The 12,576-nt window shown below is 45.0% G+C and overlaps 1 protein-coding gene across 2 annotated transcripts in view; it reads right to left on the bottom strand.

The window, feature by feature from the left end:
* Positions 1-11,655, bottom strand: part of ZSWIM6 (zinc finger SWIM-type containing 6) — a gene marked incomplete at its 5' end in the record, with an annotated part of 118,998 nt that extends 107,343 nt beyond the window's left edge. Inside the window, one exon of one of the 2 annotated variants that reach the window (XM_082012959.1) lies at positions 11,142-11,655. In XM_082012959.1, the coding sequence (XP_081869085.1) occupies positions 11,142-11,640 (499 nt within the window). The remainder of the gene's footprint in view (positions 1-11,141) is intronic. The other variant, XM_082012958.1, reaches the window with a different exon arrangement.
* Between the last annotated feature and the right edge of the window lie 921 nt (positions 11,656-12,576).

The raw sequence follows: 12,576 nt of genomic DNA, 5'->3' as shown, positions 1-12,576 counted from the left end.
TCACAGCTTAGTGTCTCATTGCACAGTCATCCTCCTCTGCTTCCTTCTTTCAGTAGACATTTCTCAACACTTTATCTCTACTTCTTCACTTCCTTTTGTTATTCAAGGAGGGAGGGGAATATAGACCACATAACAGGCAGGATTCATTGAAGTACATGCCCATGATTCACATCTCTTCCCATTCACCCAGTCTAAAATTTCCACTAGCCATCATTTCACACTTTGAGTAATCACCAAGTTGCAGCTTTGATCTTACTGCCATCTTGCTCCTTACAAGCCTATTCTACATGCTGGGAGTATTCAGTTCTCTGAGCACATCAGCCACACTTCCTTGTGCCCCCATGCATACACAAGTCCTTCCTTTTAAACACAACAAAACTTTGGGTCTCTTAGCTACTGGAGATTACAATGCTCACATTTGTTTTACATTTCCAATCTTTACCATTTATCTTATACCCCTACAAATATCAGGTTTGTCTTCCAAGTGGCCTCTTATCCACAGGAAAAACCTCTCCAGTCCTTCCGATCACCACTGTAGCAACCGAGATAGTTCTCTTCTTTCCCCTTCCTATTTCCTACCTTTGTCTAAAGAAGTGCCTAATAAAGTTGTGCATCACTCTTCACCAGATTTCGGTCTTTCCTCACTGCACCCCCCTCATCCTGATTCCCAGGTCAGTGCAATATATAGCCCTTGAGTAAAAAAAAAAAAAAAAAAATTCTCTCTCCATTGTTCACAGGTCTGGGTACCACAAATATTCACCACTGTGGGGAAAAAAGGTAAGAAAACGTGTCTCTTTCTGCAATATATGATGCTTTAAAATTAAGCCATTTATTGCCTGTTGAGGAAAATTAAACCACAATTTAAGACTATGCCTTATAGTAGAAGAAATTCAGATATATTCTATGATCTTATCAATGCCTATTTAACTCTATGAATAAATCTGTTTCAAACAGTTATACAAAATTAAATCAATAGTTTTGTTTTACCACTGCAGTGATGGAGCCTTCACCGTGACTCAACAGAAATAGCCTCTGCCTCTGATAAAGTACAATCTGACAAACACCCTTCAAATAGAATGCAAATAGAAACTCAGCACTTTCTAAAAAAAACAAGTGTGTTTCCTTTGTGTGTCAGATACATTTATAAAATTGGAATTGGGACGTAAGGTTGGAAAAAAGAGTGAGAGAACACCCGCTTCATAACCTTAAACATATTGTATAGTTTCAAAAGCTACAGGACAACTCAGTTACAGTTTGCCAACCTGCTTTCAATTTTGAAAGCTTCGTCTCATTTTGTAGGGAAGAATCTATCCATTTCCATGCCTTCACTAATACTCGTTGAAAATACACTGTATAGAGGGAGCAGTGATTCAGACCGTATCCTCCTTAACTACACCTCTTCAGGGATCTACTGCGGTCTTTGACCTCTACCTTATCTCTGGCATCACCACTCCCCCACTTCTTTTCCTAGCTTCTCATCTGTAAAGGTCAACTCAGTGTTCTACTAACTCTCTTCTCTTCAAGTACATCTTATTCCATGAGCCAAACTCTTCTTTACTCCTAAACTCTTCTTCACTCCTGCCACCAAACAGCTTATATTTATCATCTACATAACTACCCAGAAATCAAGCCTCTAAGTTGTTGCCAGGGTACATGACAATGTAAAGTTAGTTTTACTAACTTTACTAGTTTGATCACTGAAAACTAGTAAAAGTGGTATGATGCTTCCAAAACTTTTAAGTAGCACTGGCCAAGTTATTCTCAGCTTCCTTATCCCATCAAACTGCCACAGCATGTTACATCAAGTCCCATTCCTAGTCACTGCCTACCATTCATGCATTAGTAGCACATTTAGCTGAAGTCACTCACCTCTGTTAATTCATACATTTAGATTTGACCAGGAAAGCTGCATGATGGGTCTCTCACATATCAGGACTTACAGTAACAGAAAGCTAAAAAACAGCTACACATTTTAATTTTATTGCATCCTCACATCCCCCTGCTCTAGGAGAAGCAAAATTGAAGTTTCATGCTTCTGTGTAATATAGCTACACTAAATCCAGACACAGATACAGAATATAATGGCCTTGCTATTTTATCCCCAAGACACTAATTGTAGTCAGTTTGCAAGGTCTCAGTTTACAACCTAAATCAATGGAGGAACTGAGACTCATTTTGCATGTACAACAGCAGCAGCACAGCCAGCTGTCCCAGTTGTCATTGGTCATAGGCAGTATTTAATAAAAGTGAACCAGGTTTCCTTCCTTTAATGTATTAAACAATTCATTTATGCTATCGATTTTTCCCTGTTCTTGAACTTTTAAAATCAGCAGACTCAGCAGAATTGTCTTGAAGAAGCACAAGCCACACTTGATGTGGTCACTGAGGCCAGCTTTGTAAGTATGCAAACGAGTGTTTTTCTAAGACTACTCTCCATGCTCCCAATGCAGGGCATTGTATTTTGCTTCTCCTGTTTGTGGAATAAGTGCTTCATGGAGGCAACTGCTGTGTGAGTAACCAATAGCTTACTGTAAGGTTCTCCACTCCACTGATTCACTCACGTTTTCTAGAAGATTCCAGGAAGATTATCTGTAGATGTATTTGTTAATGAATTCCTAACACAGACATTTTATCTGCCATCCTTTCATAGCCAAAGCTGCAGGTAAGTGGCAAAACAAGCAGCCACCAAGCATATGAAACCCTGAACACCAAACTACCTGCATTTATTTATACTTTCCATAAACATATTATCAATTCCACCCATTAATCACTCAATATGGATTGATGCCCTATGAACTTCAGGCCAGTCAAAATATCAAAGCTGAATGTGGAAATTAAATACTAATAATAAAGCTCCCCAGCTGCTCTTGAGATGGGTAAGCCAGGAGCTGACTTGCTGAACGAGAGTTTGTGCTGCCTCTATTCCTTGCACACACAGTTGAACACTGCTATGGAGAGAGAAGGCAGGCCGCTAGTATAAAATGAGAAAGAGTCAAACTTTAAGCATAAGGAAACAAATCTGGGAGAGCCAGTGCTGGTAAAAGCCATTCACACAAAACCTTGCCTTTAACACAAGTTTAAAAATACAAAAACAATAAGAATACATGCAAACTCAATCCTCTACTTCATTACAGACTGTAAATTTGTCTCACACTTCATAAAGCAGTTTATCCAATTTTAAGTGCCTCAATGGGTGAATGTTCTTTATTTCATTAGTCAGTACAAATTAAACATTGTAGTCAGCTGCACAATCCCTGCACAGTCCCTGCACTGTATTTGCATTACTACCGGCTGTCAGTAACCAGTTAGCAGTTAAATTTGGCATGCGTACAACAAAGTGTCTCATTTCTTAGAAGTCATACAGCTATGTAACATTTCATTTTCCTAGCCTTTAAAATGATCGCTCCAATGCAATTAACTTTTGTAAAAAAAAATAGACAGACACAATAAAGATATATATTAACACCTACTTCTGTGAAATTTCTTCCTATTATGCTGGTTTCCCCCACTTATTTTTCCAACAATCCCATAACATATTAAAGGTCTGACACCAATTAACAATAGAGGATGACTTATGTAAACAGGCAGATTGTTAAATAAAGCAGGACAAAAAGTAAGTCACCTGAATTTTTAGCACATTAATTCAGTAAATGAGCTTCTGATTTATCTGATCAGCTAGCTCTACTAGTGTGAATTTAAACTTACTGACAGGTTTTACTGCATCCTCCCAATTAATGTCAGACCTTCTCAGCCATTGTCCATGCATTTCCAAAGCAAAAAACTTCCAGACATTTCAAGACTGTCAAATGTACTCACTTGCAACAAGGAGTAGGTGGTTAGAGTGAAAAATAATAAAAAAAGATAAAAAAGATTAAGCTCTCCTTTTTAAAGTGTGTGATGGTGTGCACCACAATTAACTTAAAATATGCTTTAAAGGGGTTAAACATTGCCTTCTTTCACAATTTGTTTTTCGTTTTTCAGAAGGGTTTAATACAGTGTTGTTAAAAAGCCCACATTAGGAGAACTTCACTCGGTCTATACTGAATTGCGTCAAAACAAAGTCTTTTGTGCGACTGCTCAGCTCCTACAGCAGGCCTGTTATCAGTTCTGACTTAGCCACAAGGAATTCTATACACTGTAGTTACTACTGGAAGGCTGCACTCCGCTGGTGTGTTTGCACATTCGCAGAATTAAGTCAGAAAAAACTATTAAGATAGTGACTTACATCACAAGTTTTCTAGACGTCCTGGTGTTCAAGAGCAGGGCCAAGGCAACAAAGACTGGATGCATATTGCTACTTCGGAGGACAGCAGGGTAGCGCACTGCAAGGGCATCACATAAATCACAGTAATCTGCACGTAGCTAGAAGGCGAATGCAAACCAGCGTACAGTACCAGCCGACATCTCTAGTGATCCAGGTCACAGAAGGTTACGAAGCCATGTCAAGGGCTGCATACATATCCAGCTGAGAGAAGAATTTTACATAGGTAGCCTTAGATAGTAAACCAAGAGGAAAAACTGGAAGTTCAAGGAGACAAATCTCCCAGAACAACAAGTGCAGTTGTTGGACAGTACTCAAGTATTCACATGCTGTCAGGCTGACTGCATTCCAGGCAATCAGAATTCACATTAAATCTGTACCCTTGTTGCACATGAAAGCTTTTTAAAATTTCAAATTAGTTCCTGTCACAGGCAGCATATTCATAAATTAGGATAGCTTTTGTCAGTTAAAATAGTGTGGTCCTTCTTTTTCTTCTTTTTTTTGTGTTGTTGTCACTTTTAGTGTGTGTTTGGCTTTTTTTTTTTTTAAAGATGCAGTAAATTCTACCACCTAATACCCAAAGAAAACCAGATAAAGAGAAAGCAAGTTAAGCAATGTCAGCTGCATTCCTATACTACCATAACTTCGCACTCATATTTTGTTACACCAGTACGAAACTTCACGATTTGTCTTGACATAATAAGTAGATTAGCTAGACAGGAGATGACATTAAAATTGAGACCATGCAGACATATCTTACAGCGTTCCATCTAATATACTTTATCTTTCACCAGTAAAAATTGCTGTACATGGTAATACGCACGTACTTTTCACTCAGTGTAGGTTGTTTGGGTTTTTTTAAATTAGAACTTTACTAGAGTCTTATGTAAGGGTTCACAGGTTCTTTAAAAATAAATAAAATCAAAATATATGGCAAAATGCACCAACTAGCTACTGATTTTTAAGGAAATCAGTTTGTCCAATTCTGACTTTTAAATAGTTCCAGCCTACCCTTACGTACAGATTTTGCTTTTAATTAGTTGTTCATCTCCGAAAGTTAAGAGCACAGGGGGAGAGAGAGAGCACGCGCAGGCATCAGTTGCTGGCATGACAACTGGCTCAAATTCAAGAATTGCTACATACCAAAACATCTGATCATATACAGAGATGGAATCACTTTCTAAAAAGGAAAGCAAGCTTTGAAAATTAAATTGTTTTCTTGGAAGTGAGGAAAGCCTTGAAGTTAGGGGGAAAATGAAACATGGAAAACATGAAAACTGACCTAAAACAGACAATGAAAAATTTCATTAAGTCAACCCAATATAAAACTTCTATAGAAAAGAAAATTCCTGGTTTTAAAAACTGTGATAGAAGTGATTTACAATTCATTTTCTCCTTGAAAACTAAACAAATTTTAAAGGAGTATTGATGCTGTCCTATTACATTTATCCTACTATTCGTAATTACATAAAGATAGTATAAAATTTATTTTCACATTTTGACACCACTCTAAAATTCTTACTTTCTCTTGAAATCCAGATTAGATATTTTTAGAGAGCCTGAAAAAAGGTAGGAGCTGATTTACAAAATTTTCCACATTTAGTGATCTGGTTGGTCTTGAAAGAAAGCTTTTTTCCCCTTCTCTTCCCTCTTTTTTTTTTTTTTTTACGGTTTCCAAAGAAATTATTCAAGGTCAAGGATAGTCCATCAGAGCACACATGCACACACACACTGAAAATAGCTTGTGTGTTCCCTAATTAATGCATTGCATTCCAAATCTAACAAGGAAACTGGAATGCATTCAGATGTCTCCCTTTCAGGAAGAAATATTGAAAAATGAGTTTACTTGCTTCTGTTCCAAAACTTGGAAATATTGGTAGTTATTTCTTAAAGCAAACTCAAACAGCAATCAATTAAGACATTTTTGCAAGACTTTAGTAGTCATGGAACTAAGTAAAAAAAAAAGTCCAGCAAAAAACTCAGACATTATTTGTTTACTCCCCTACCACAATATTGTATTAACAAATTCTGCATTACTTGTTCTAGTCATACATTCCTAACCAAACCCCAACATCAGGCTGACTGTGAAAGAAGCCACATTGTCCCTTGAGCATATCAGCAGACAAACTTCTCCTCTTCAAACAGGCACAGTTTAACACAACCTTTTCCCCTTGGAAAAGGTGTCACTACACATACCAGGACAATTTGGTGTCACAGGACACCAAGAAGTTAATGCAAAACACACTGTTTGCATCTGCACAAATGACAGCCTTCATTTTGTCATGTAACTTAGTATTACTTGCATTAAATAAAAATGTACTAAATCCATGTGCCCTACAGGTTTTATCAACAATTAGATAAATATTGCATACATCAGTGAAGATCATCATGTCCGCTAAAAGGCGCATTTCAACTCACAGCACAAAACTCTTCGTGCTAGCTTTGCTAAGAAAATACTTGGTGTGGTTTTATCAACAGAAAGGTGTTTCACATTATACTGCTGGCACTCAAACAACTAGACCTTGAAAGAAGAGAAGTTGCAGTTGTTTTACTTGCTCCACAATTTCACATTATTTTGAGTAAAGATGGCTAGAAAGAACAAAAAAATATTAACTAGAATCATCATTCATTAAAAGGATCTGAAATTTCCGACTACAATACACATTCCACCAGAATTACATGTAGCAATTACCACACGGTCTTGTAAAGCTTTCTCTTCCGCTTGGTGAAAAAATGGCTTCTCCTGGTTTTGAAAGCAATTACCAGCTTTTAGCCCATATTTTTAAGGGGGGGGGGGGGGGAAGGGAATCATCAGCTGTAACAATAGATGATAAAAGTACCTCTGAGTCAGAAAATAACTACTTCTCATGAAAATAAAATTGGGGAAAAAAACCTGCCAGTCTGTAACTTCATTTAAGGATCAACGAAAGAAACACCCAGGGAGGTCCAACCATTATTTTATACTTGAGGAATTTTACTTTGCTTTTGTCTAAAAAATATTTTGGTTACATCCCTCTGATCACGTATCACCAAGGAGCTTCAGAAAAACTAGTCTGCAGCTCCCCACTGATGACGCTGTTTGACTGAACCCTCTTCCACAGACAATGCAGTTTTCTAGCTCACAATATTAACATTAAATTCTAGAGCTGTGGTAAGTGCCAGTCAATTAATTCTTTACATTATTTTCCTTCCCTAGGAGTCTCTTCCCTCCAACTCACTCCCTTGCCATTCATACCTAAGAGGCATGACTACAAATGATTACGAAGCCTCACGCTGCGTGGAAAGGACTGTAATGCCTTAAAGGAAGACCTGTATGAGCAAGCAGGGTCTATGCAACAAAGAAAAACCGACCTCAAATTACAGACAGAAAAGGATAGTCCAGGTGTACTTATATGACATATCAAAAAAACACTTCAAGTACTTGCAATGTGGATGCAGCTACAGCACTAAAAGCCGAGCTTTACAGCAGTTCGACGAAGGCAGTCTCCCTCTTTCCCCAAGCAAGAAGAGTCATACCAGCAGAGGCACAGGGTTGGGTTGGTTTGGGGTTTTTTTCCCCTTCTCCTAGAATAGCTGCATTAAGGGCTCTCACCAGGTCAACTGTGCTATTGAGGGATCGCACCTCTTCCTAACCTTGAGAGCCACAGCTGTGACGACAATACGGTACTGTATACTAATTCAGGACTAACCTCAGAAACCAAATATACACTTCGCCATCTAAAACTGCCTGCTCGCTCCTGGCATCTTCACAAATTTGGCCAAAGGAAACAGTCAATTTCTCATTTTCCTTCCAGATTGTTGTATTTACTCACAAAGTGCTTTCATGTTTAGACTGTAATTTTTACTAAAAATACTTGGTTCAAAATAAATGAAAAGCATGTATAGTAGAAAAGCAGTTTTATGCAGTTGAAAAGGTTTGCTTTAGGAGCCCACATTCTGGGTTTTTTTCTTTTTTTAAATCAACTAAAAAAGAAAATCCTTCATGTCTAACTGAAACATCCCAAAAAGCTATAAAAACATCAATAAACTAGATGCAAATGGAAGCTTGAAGACAGCTTCTTTGGAGAAAAATCTGTCAAAATTAAGTGATGCTAATTATTATGCTAGGACAGTATCACTGAACTTCAAAATAGGCTAGCAGACAACTTTACTGCTTTATTAAGAACATTGCTTGTGCGTATCACTAATATGTCATCTTCCTTTTATTTAGGATCTTCTGTTCACCACACACATGAGATGAAGCTGAGGAGGGCAGAAAGCAGGATGACATGAAGATTTTTAGCAGAGCATAGACACGAGGTCTTTGAAATTCTCCTGCTTGAAATGAGCTGCCGTGATAAAACTGTCTGAATGTTTATTCAGGGCCAGACTGAGAAAAAAAGGTAAAATCCAGAAGCAAATGGTTCCACTTAACTATCACTGAACTGAAATTTATGCACCTTCCTCAGAAATCAAATCCTGCATTCCCTGTTCATAGTAATATTTAGTGTTACAAGTAAGGCTGTTAGAATTGATATGTAATAAAATTGTACTTTGTCCAGTAACTGCATTTTTCCATAGCACAATGGTAAACATTTACAGAGTTTCCATTACTCATACTGCAAAGAACATAAGCTCACATTTATATAGTCACTAAATATGCACTTACATAAACTCAACTTTTAGTTTTGCTCAATGCTACACATTCAGACGTATTATGTGGAACCAATTCCATTCTCCGCCCAATGTAACTCACTCCAGCTGAATTGGCTTTCACAGTTGCACATTTCTGCTTCACAAGGAATATCACCCCAGCAAGAGCTGGCCGTAATGACACAGCTACCTACCCAAATTACACAAGAACTTTCCTACGGCAGGACCCAGCATACCCAAGTGCTCCACGACTCCCTCGCCAGGCAAGCCAAAGGCCTCTGTCAGAACAACTGACATGTTTCATATCACCAGTTTCCACTACTATTTTTGCACAGCCTTCCAAAGGAGGCTCACATAAGGCGGGGGGGGAGGGACAAAAAAACCCACCAAAGCAAGTGTATTTTCAGCAGTAGGTATAGCATTTGTTTGGAATGCATTTAAGGGCTCCAGAAGCAGCAGTCAACACTTCAGTTGTATTTATGCATATTTTCTTTCTTCACATTGACCCTTGCCAACATTACTCAATGCCCCCCCCTCTTCTGAAGCCATACAAAAAGTTGGTTTTTTTCTTCCACAACTACTCACTGAGGCCTATTCCACTGCTGAAAGCAAGGGAAGCAAAGCCCACGCTGGGTGTCTGTCTCCTAGAGAAGATTGCATCTTTTATTTATCGCCCCTTGGCTTTATTTTCACAGTGAATTCCTGGCTTAAATGTAATCAGCCAAGAAACCCTCCCTATGTGCACTCCTGTCATTCCTCATCGCTTGCAAACAGAATCAAGTGCAAGCAAAAGGGAAAAAAAAAAATAATCTCAGCACAGCTATCCAAACTAAAAAAGCCCTACTTCTGGTTTTGCCACTCCTGAGGAACCTCAGATGCGCCTCAGACCTTTGGAAAGAGAGATCCAAAAGATGAAACTTATAAGAAAGTTAATTAGATTTTTAAAAAAATTAACTCCCCCTAGGCAGAAGGGAAGGGCACTGAGCCTAGGAGCGGGGACATGGTTTCCCTTTGGGGAAAAAAAACCCCAAAAAAACCCCAAACTGATGGCACATTTGCAAGCTGTCCGCCAAGTCAAACCCACATTATTTTTTAATTTTTGGGGGGGTGGGGGTGTCCCGGTGCCCCACACCCCCCCAAGCCGCCGCCGCTAACAAAAGGCAAGCAGGAGCCTCTTTTGTCTGGCTTCCTCTTTTCGGGGGAGGGGAAGCGACAGAAAACTGGGGAGGGGGAAAGAAAAACAAAACACAAATAAACATGAAAATGAGAACAAAGTGGCCGGGTCGTACAAACCGGGAGGGACGGGGGGGGGCTGTCTGCCGGGGGGTGCCCCCGGAGGGGGGCAGTCCCCCGGCAGACAGCCCCCCTCCCCCCCCGGAAATGGGGGTGTACCCACCTCTGCAGCCCTTTAAACACAGGCAGGGAGGAGTTAACCCCGGGAGGAAGAGGAGATGGGGGGGATATTGTTCCAGGAGGAGGAAGAGCAAGTGTTCACCCCCCCACGCCTTGTCGCCAAGCGGCTCATCCCAAAAGCGCCCCCCCAACCCCATACACCACCCCCCCCAGGCGGGGCGGATCGCACCCCCTCCCTCCGGCTCGCCGCCGCTGCCCTAGAAATGCCTTTGTTCGCCGATCCCCCCCGCACACCCGCTGCCGGGGTCTCGCACCGCTTTTATGTCTTTATTTTGGACGGCGGCGCATCCCGCTCACCCCCCCGCCCCAGCTCTCTCCTTCCCCCGCCGGCCGCCCTTCTGCTGATTCACTTCCACCGGCGTCCCCCCGGGATGGGGGGGCGGCACCTCCTCGCTATTGTGGCTGGGGGTGAGGCTGTGACCCGGATTACCGGGGGTGGGCGCTGGGAGGGGGCTGAGCCTACACGGGGATTACACGGGCGAGATTACCGGGAGCGGGCACGGCGCGGTGCGAAGGGGCGGGGGAGTTAAAAGGACAGGGCGGGGGGCGGCCCGCCCGGCGGCGGGGGCCGTGGCCGTGTCACGGAGCGGGGGACTTCCTCCGCGTCCTGGGTGCGAGGAGGAGACCGGCGGGGGAAGTTGCCCGGCCCGCATTACAGCTCGTACGCGCCGGGCCGCGGAGGGCAGCTCCCCTCCCGCGCTGCCGGACCCCCCCGGGGCCGGCGGGGCGGCGGAGGGCGGGCGGCCGGCGGCTTACATGCAGGGGGACACCGGCGGCGGGGGAGGCCGGCGGCGCCCTGCCCGGCTCCGGAGCGCGGCCCCGGCCGGTGACTCACCGACTTGCAGGACGTTATCGACGCAGCCGCCGTCGAGCAGAGCAATGCCCCTGCGGAAGGGCAGGCGGTTCTCGTCAGCGGCGGTATCCGCGGTCCCGCCGGGCGCCGCGGCGGCCCCCCCGGCGGCGGGGTCCTCGGCGCCGGTGTTGAAGGAGGAGTACATGCAGATCTCCCTCTCGCTGCGGGGGAAGGACCAGTAGACGATCCTGCGCTGCACCGGCTCCGGAATCCGCTCGAACCGCTCCTCCACCCGCTGGAAGGGCCACTTCTCCGCCACCTTACGAGCCGCGATGTCCAGTAGGGACTCGGGGCTCTGGGTCTTGCCGAGCGGCAGCAGCCCCAGGGCGGCGGCGGCGGCTGCGGAGGAGGGTCCGGCGCAGAGCCCCCCGCTGCCGGGCCCGGCGCCGCCCGCCCGCTGGCCCGGCCTGCACCCCGAGCCATAGCCGGGTCTGCAGCAGAGGCGCTTGGCGGGGGGAGGGAGCTGACCGCGCTCCGCCATGATCGCGCCGCTTCTAAGCAGACAGCGGAAGTGGCTGTACCCTATAAACGGCTCCAGGAAGGCAGCGAACGGCCGCAAGCCCCGGGACACGCCCCCTCTGCCCTTATATGGCGACGGGGGCGGGTGCCGGACGCCTCGCCAACAGCGGGGGGCGGTGCCTTATGCAAATCGACTCCACAAACGTAAATAGAACGGCCCGAGGAAGGCTCGTTCCGCGCGCTGGGTGAGAGGGGAGCTGGCGCGAGTTCCTGCAGCCCCAACCGCCCTTCCCCCCGCTCCGCCTCTGATGTCACGCGCGCAAGCCCGGGCGCGCCTCGCGCGGGTGGTGGGAAAAGGGGGCGTGGCCGGCGGCTACCCTCTCTGCCACCATATAGGGAATGGAATGCGGGGGCGGGGCCGCCGCGGCTTCAACCCCGGTCACCTCTGCTGGGAAAGCCGGTGGGCGGGCAGAACCGCACCTCACAGCCGGAAAATACGGTAGCGGCGGAGGCGGACACCCTTCGCCCCGGCGGAAAGGCGGGAGCCGGCACGCCTCCTGCGCCTCGCCCCTGTGAGCCTTTCGCCGGAGCTCCGCGTGAGCTCACAGCTGCGGGGGGCGGGTGGGAAGTCTCGGAGGGAAGGTAGGAGGGGGGCGCACACGGGAGTAAAGGCCTGGGCTCCTGATCCCCACGGGTGCTCTCAACAAAGCCCTTGAGGTACCTCAGTGAGGTACAGTTTCCCGTCTACTAGAGGGAATACGGCGGCCGCTGGGCTCGCGGGCGGGGCGGGTTTGCAGCCCGTCGCCAGCTGCTGGCGACCGGTTCGTTTCGCTGAGGGTCCGTCTTGGAACCGCTCCGGAGTGAAACCGCCCGAGGTTTGAAGGGGCCTGGGCGCCACAGACCCGCACCGCGGGGGTGAGCCAACGGAACGCGACCAGGGCGCCCGCGTTTGCCCCGC

This window comes from Phaethon aethereus (genome assembly GCF_964289735.1).
Source record: "Phaethon aethereus genome assembly, chromosome: Z".
NCBI lineage: Eukaryota > Metazoa > Chordata > Aves > Phaethontiformes > Phaethontidae > Phaethon > Phaethon aethereus.
The sequence above is the reverse complement of the archived record's forward strand: the minus strand, read 5'-3'. Positions and strand labels throughout refer to the sequence as shown.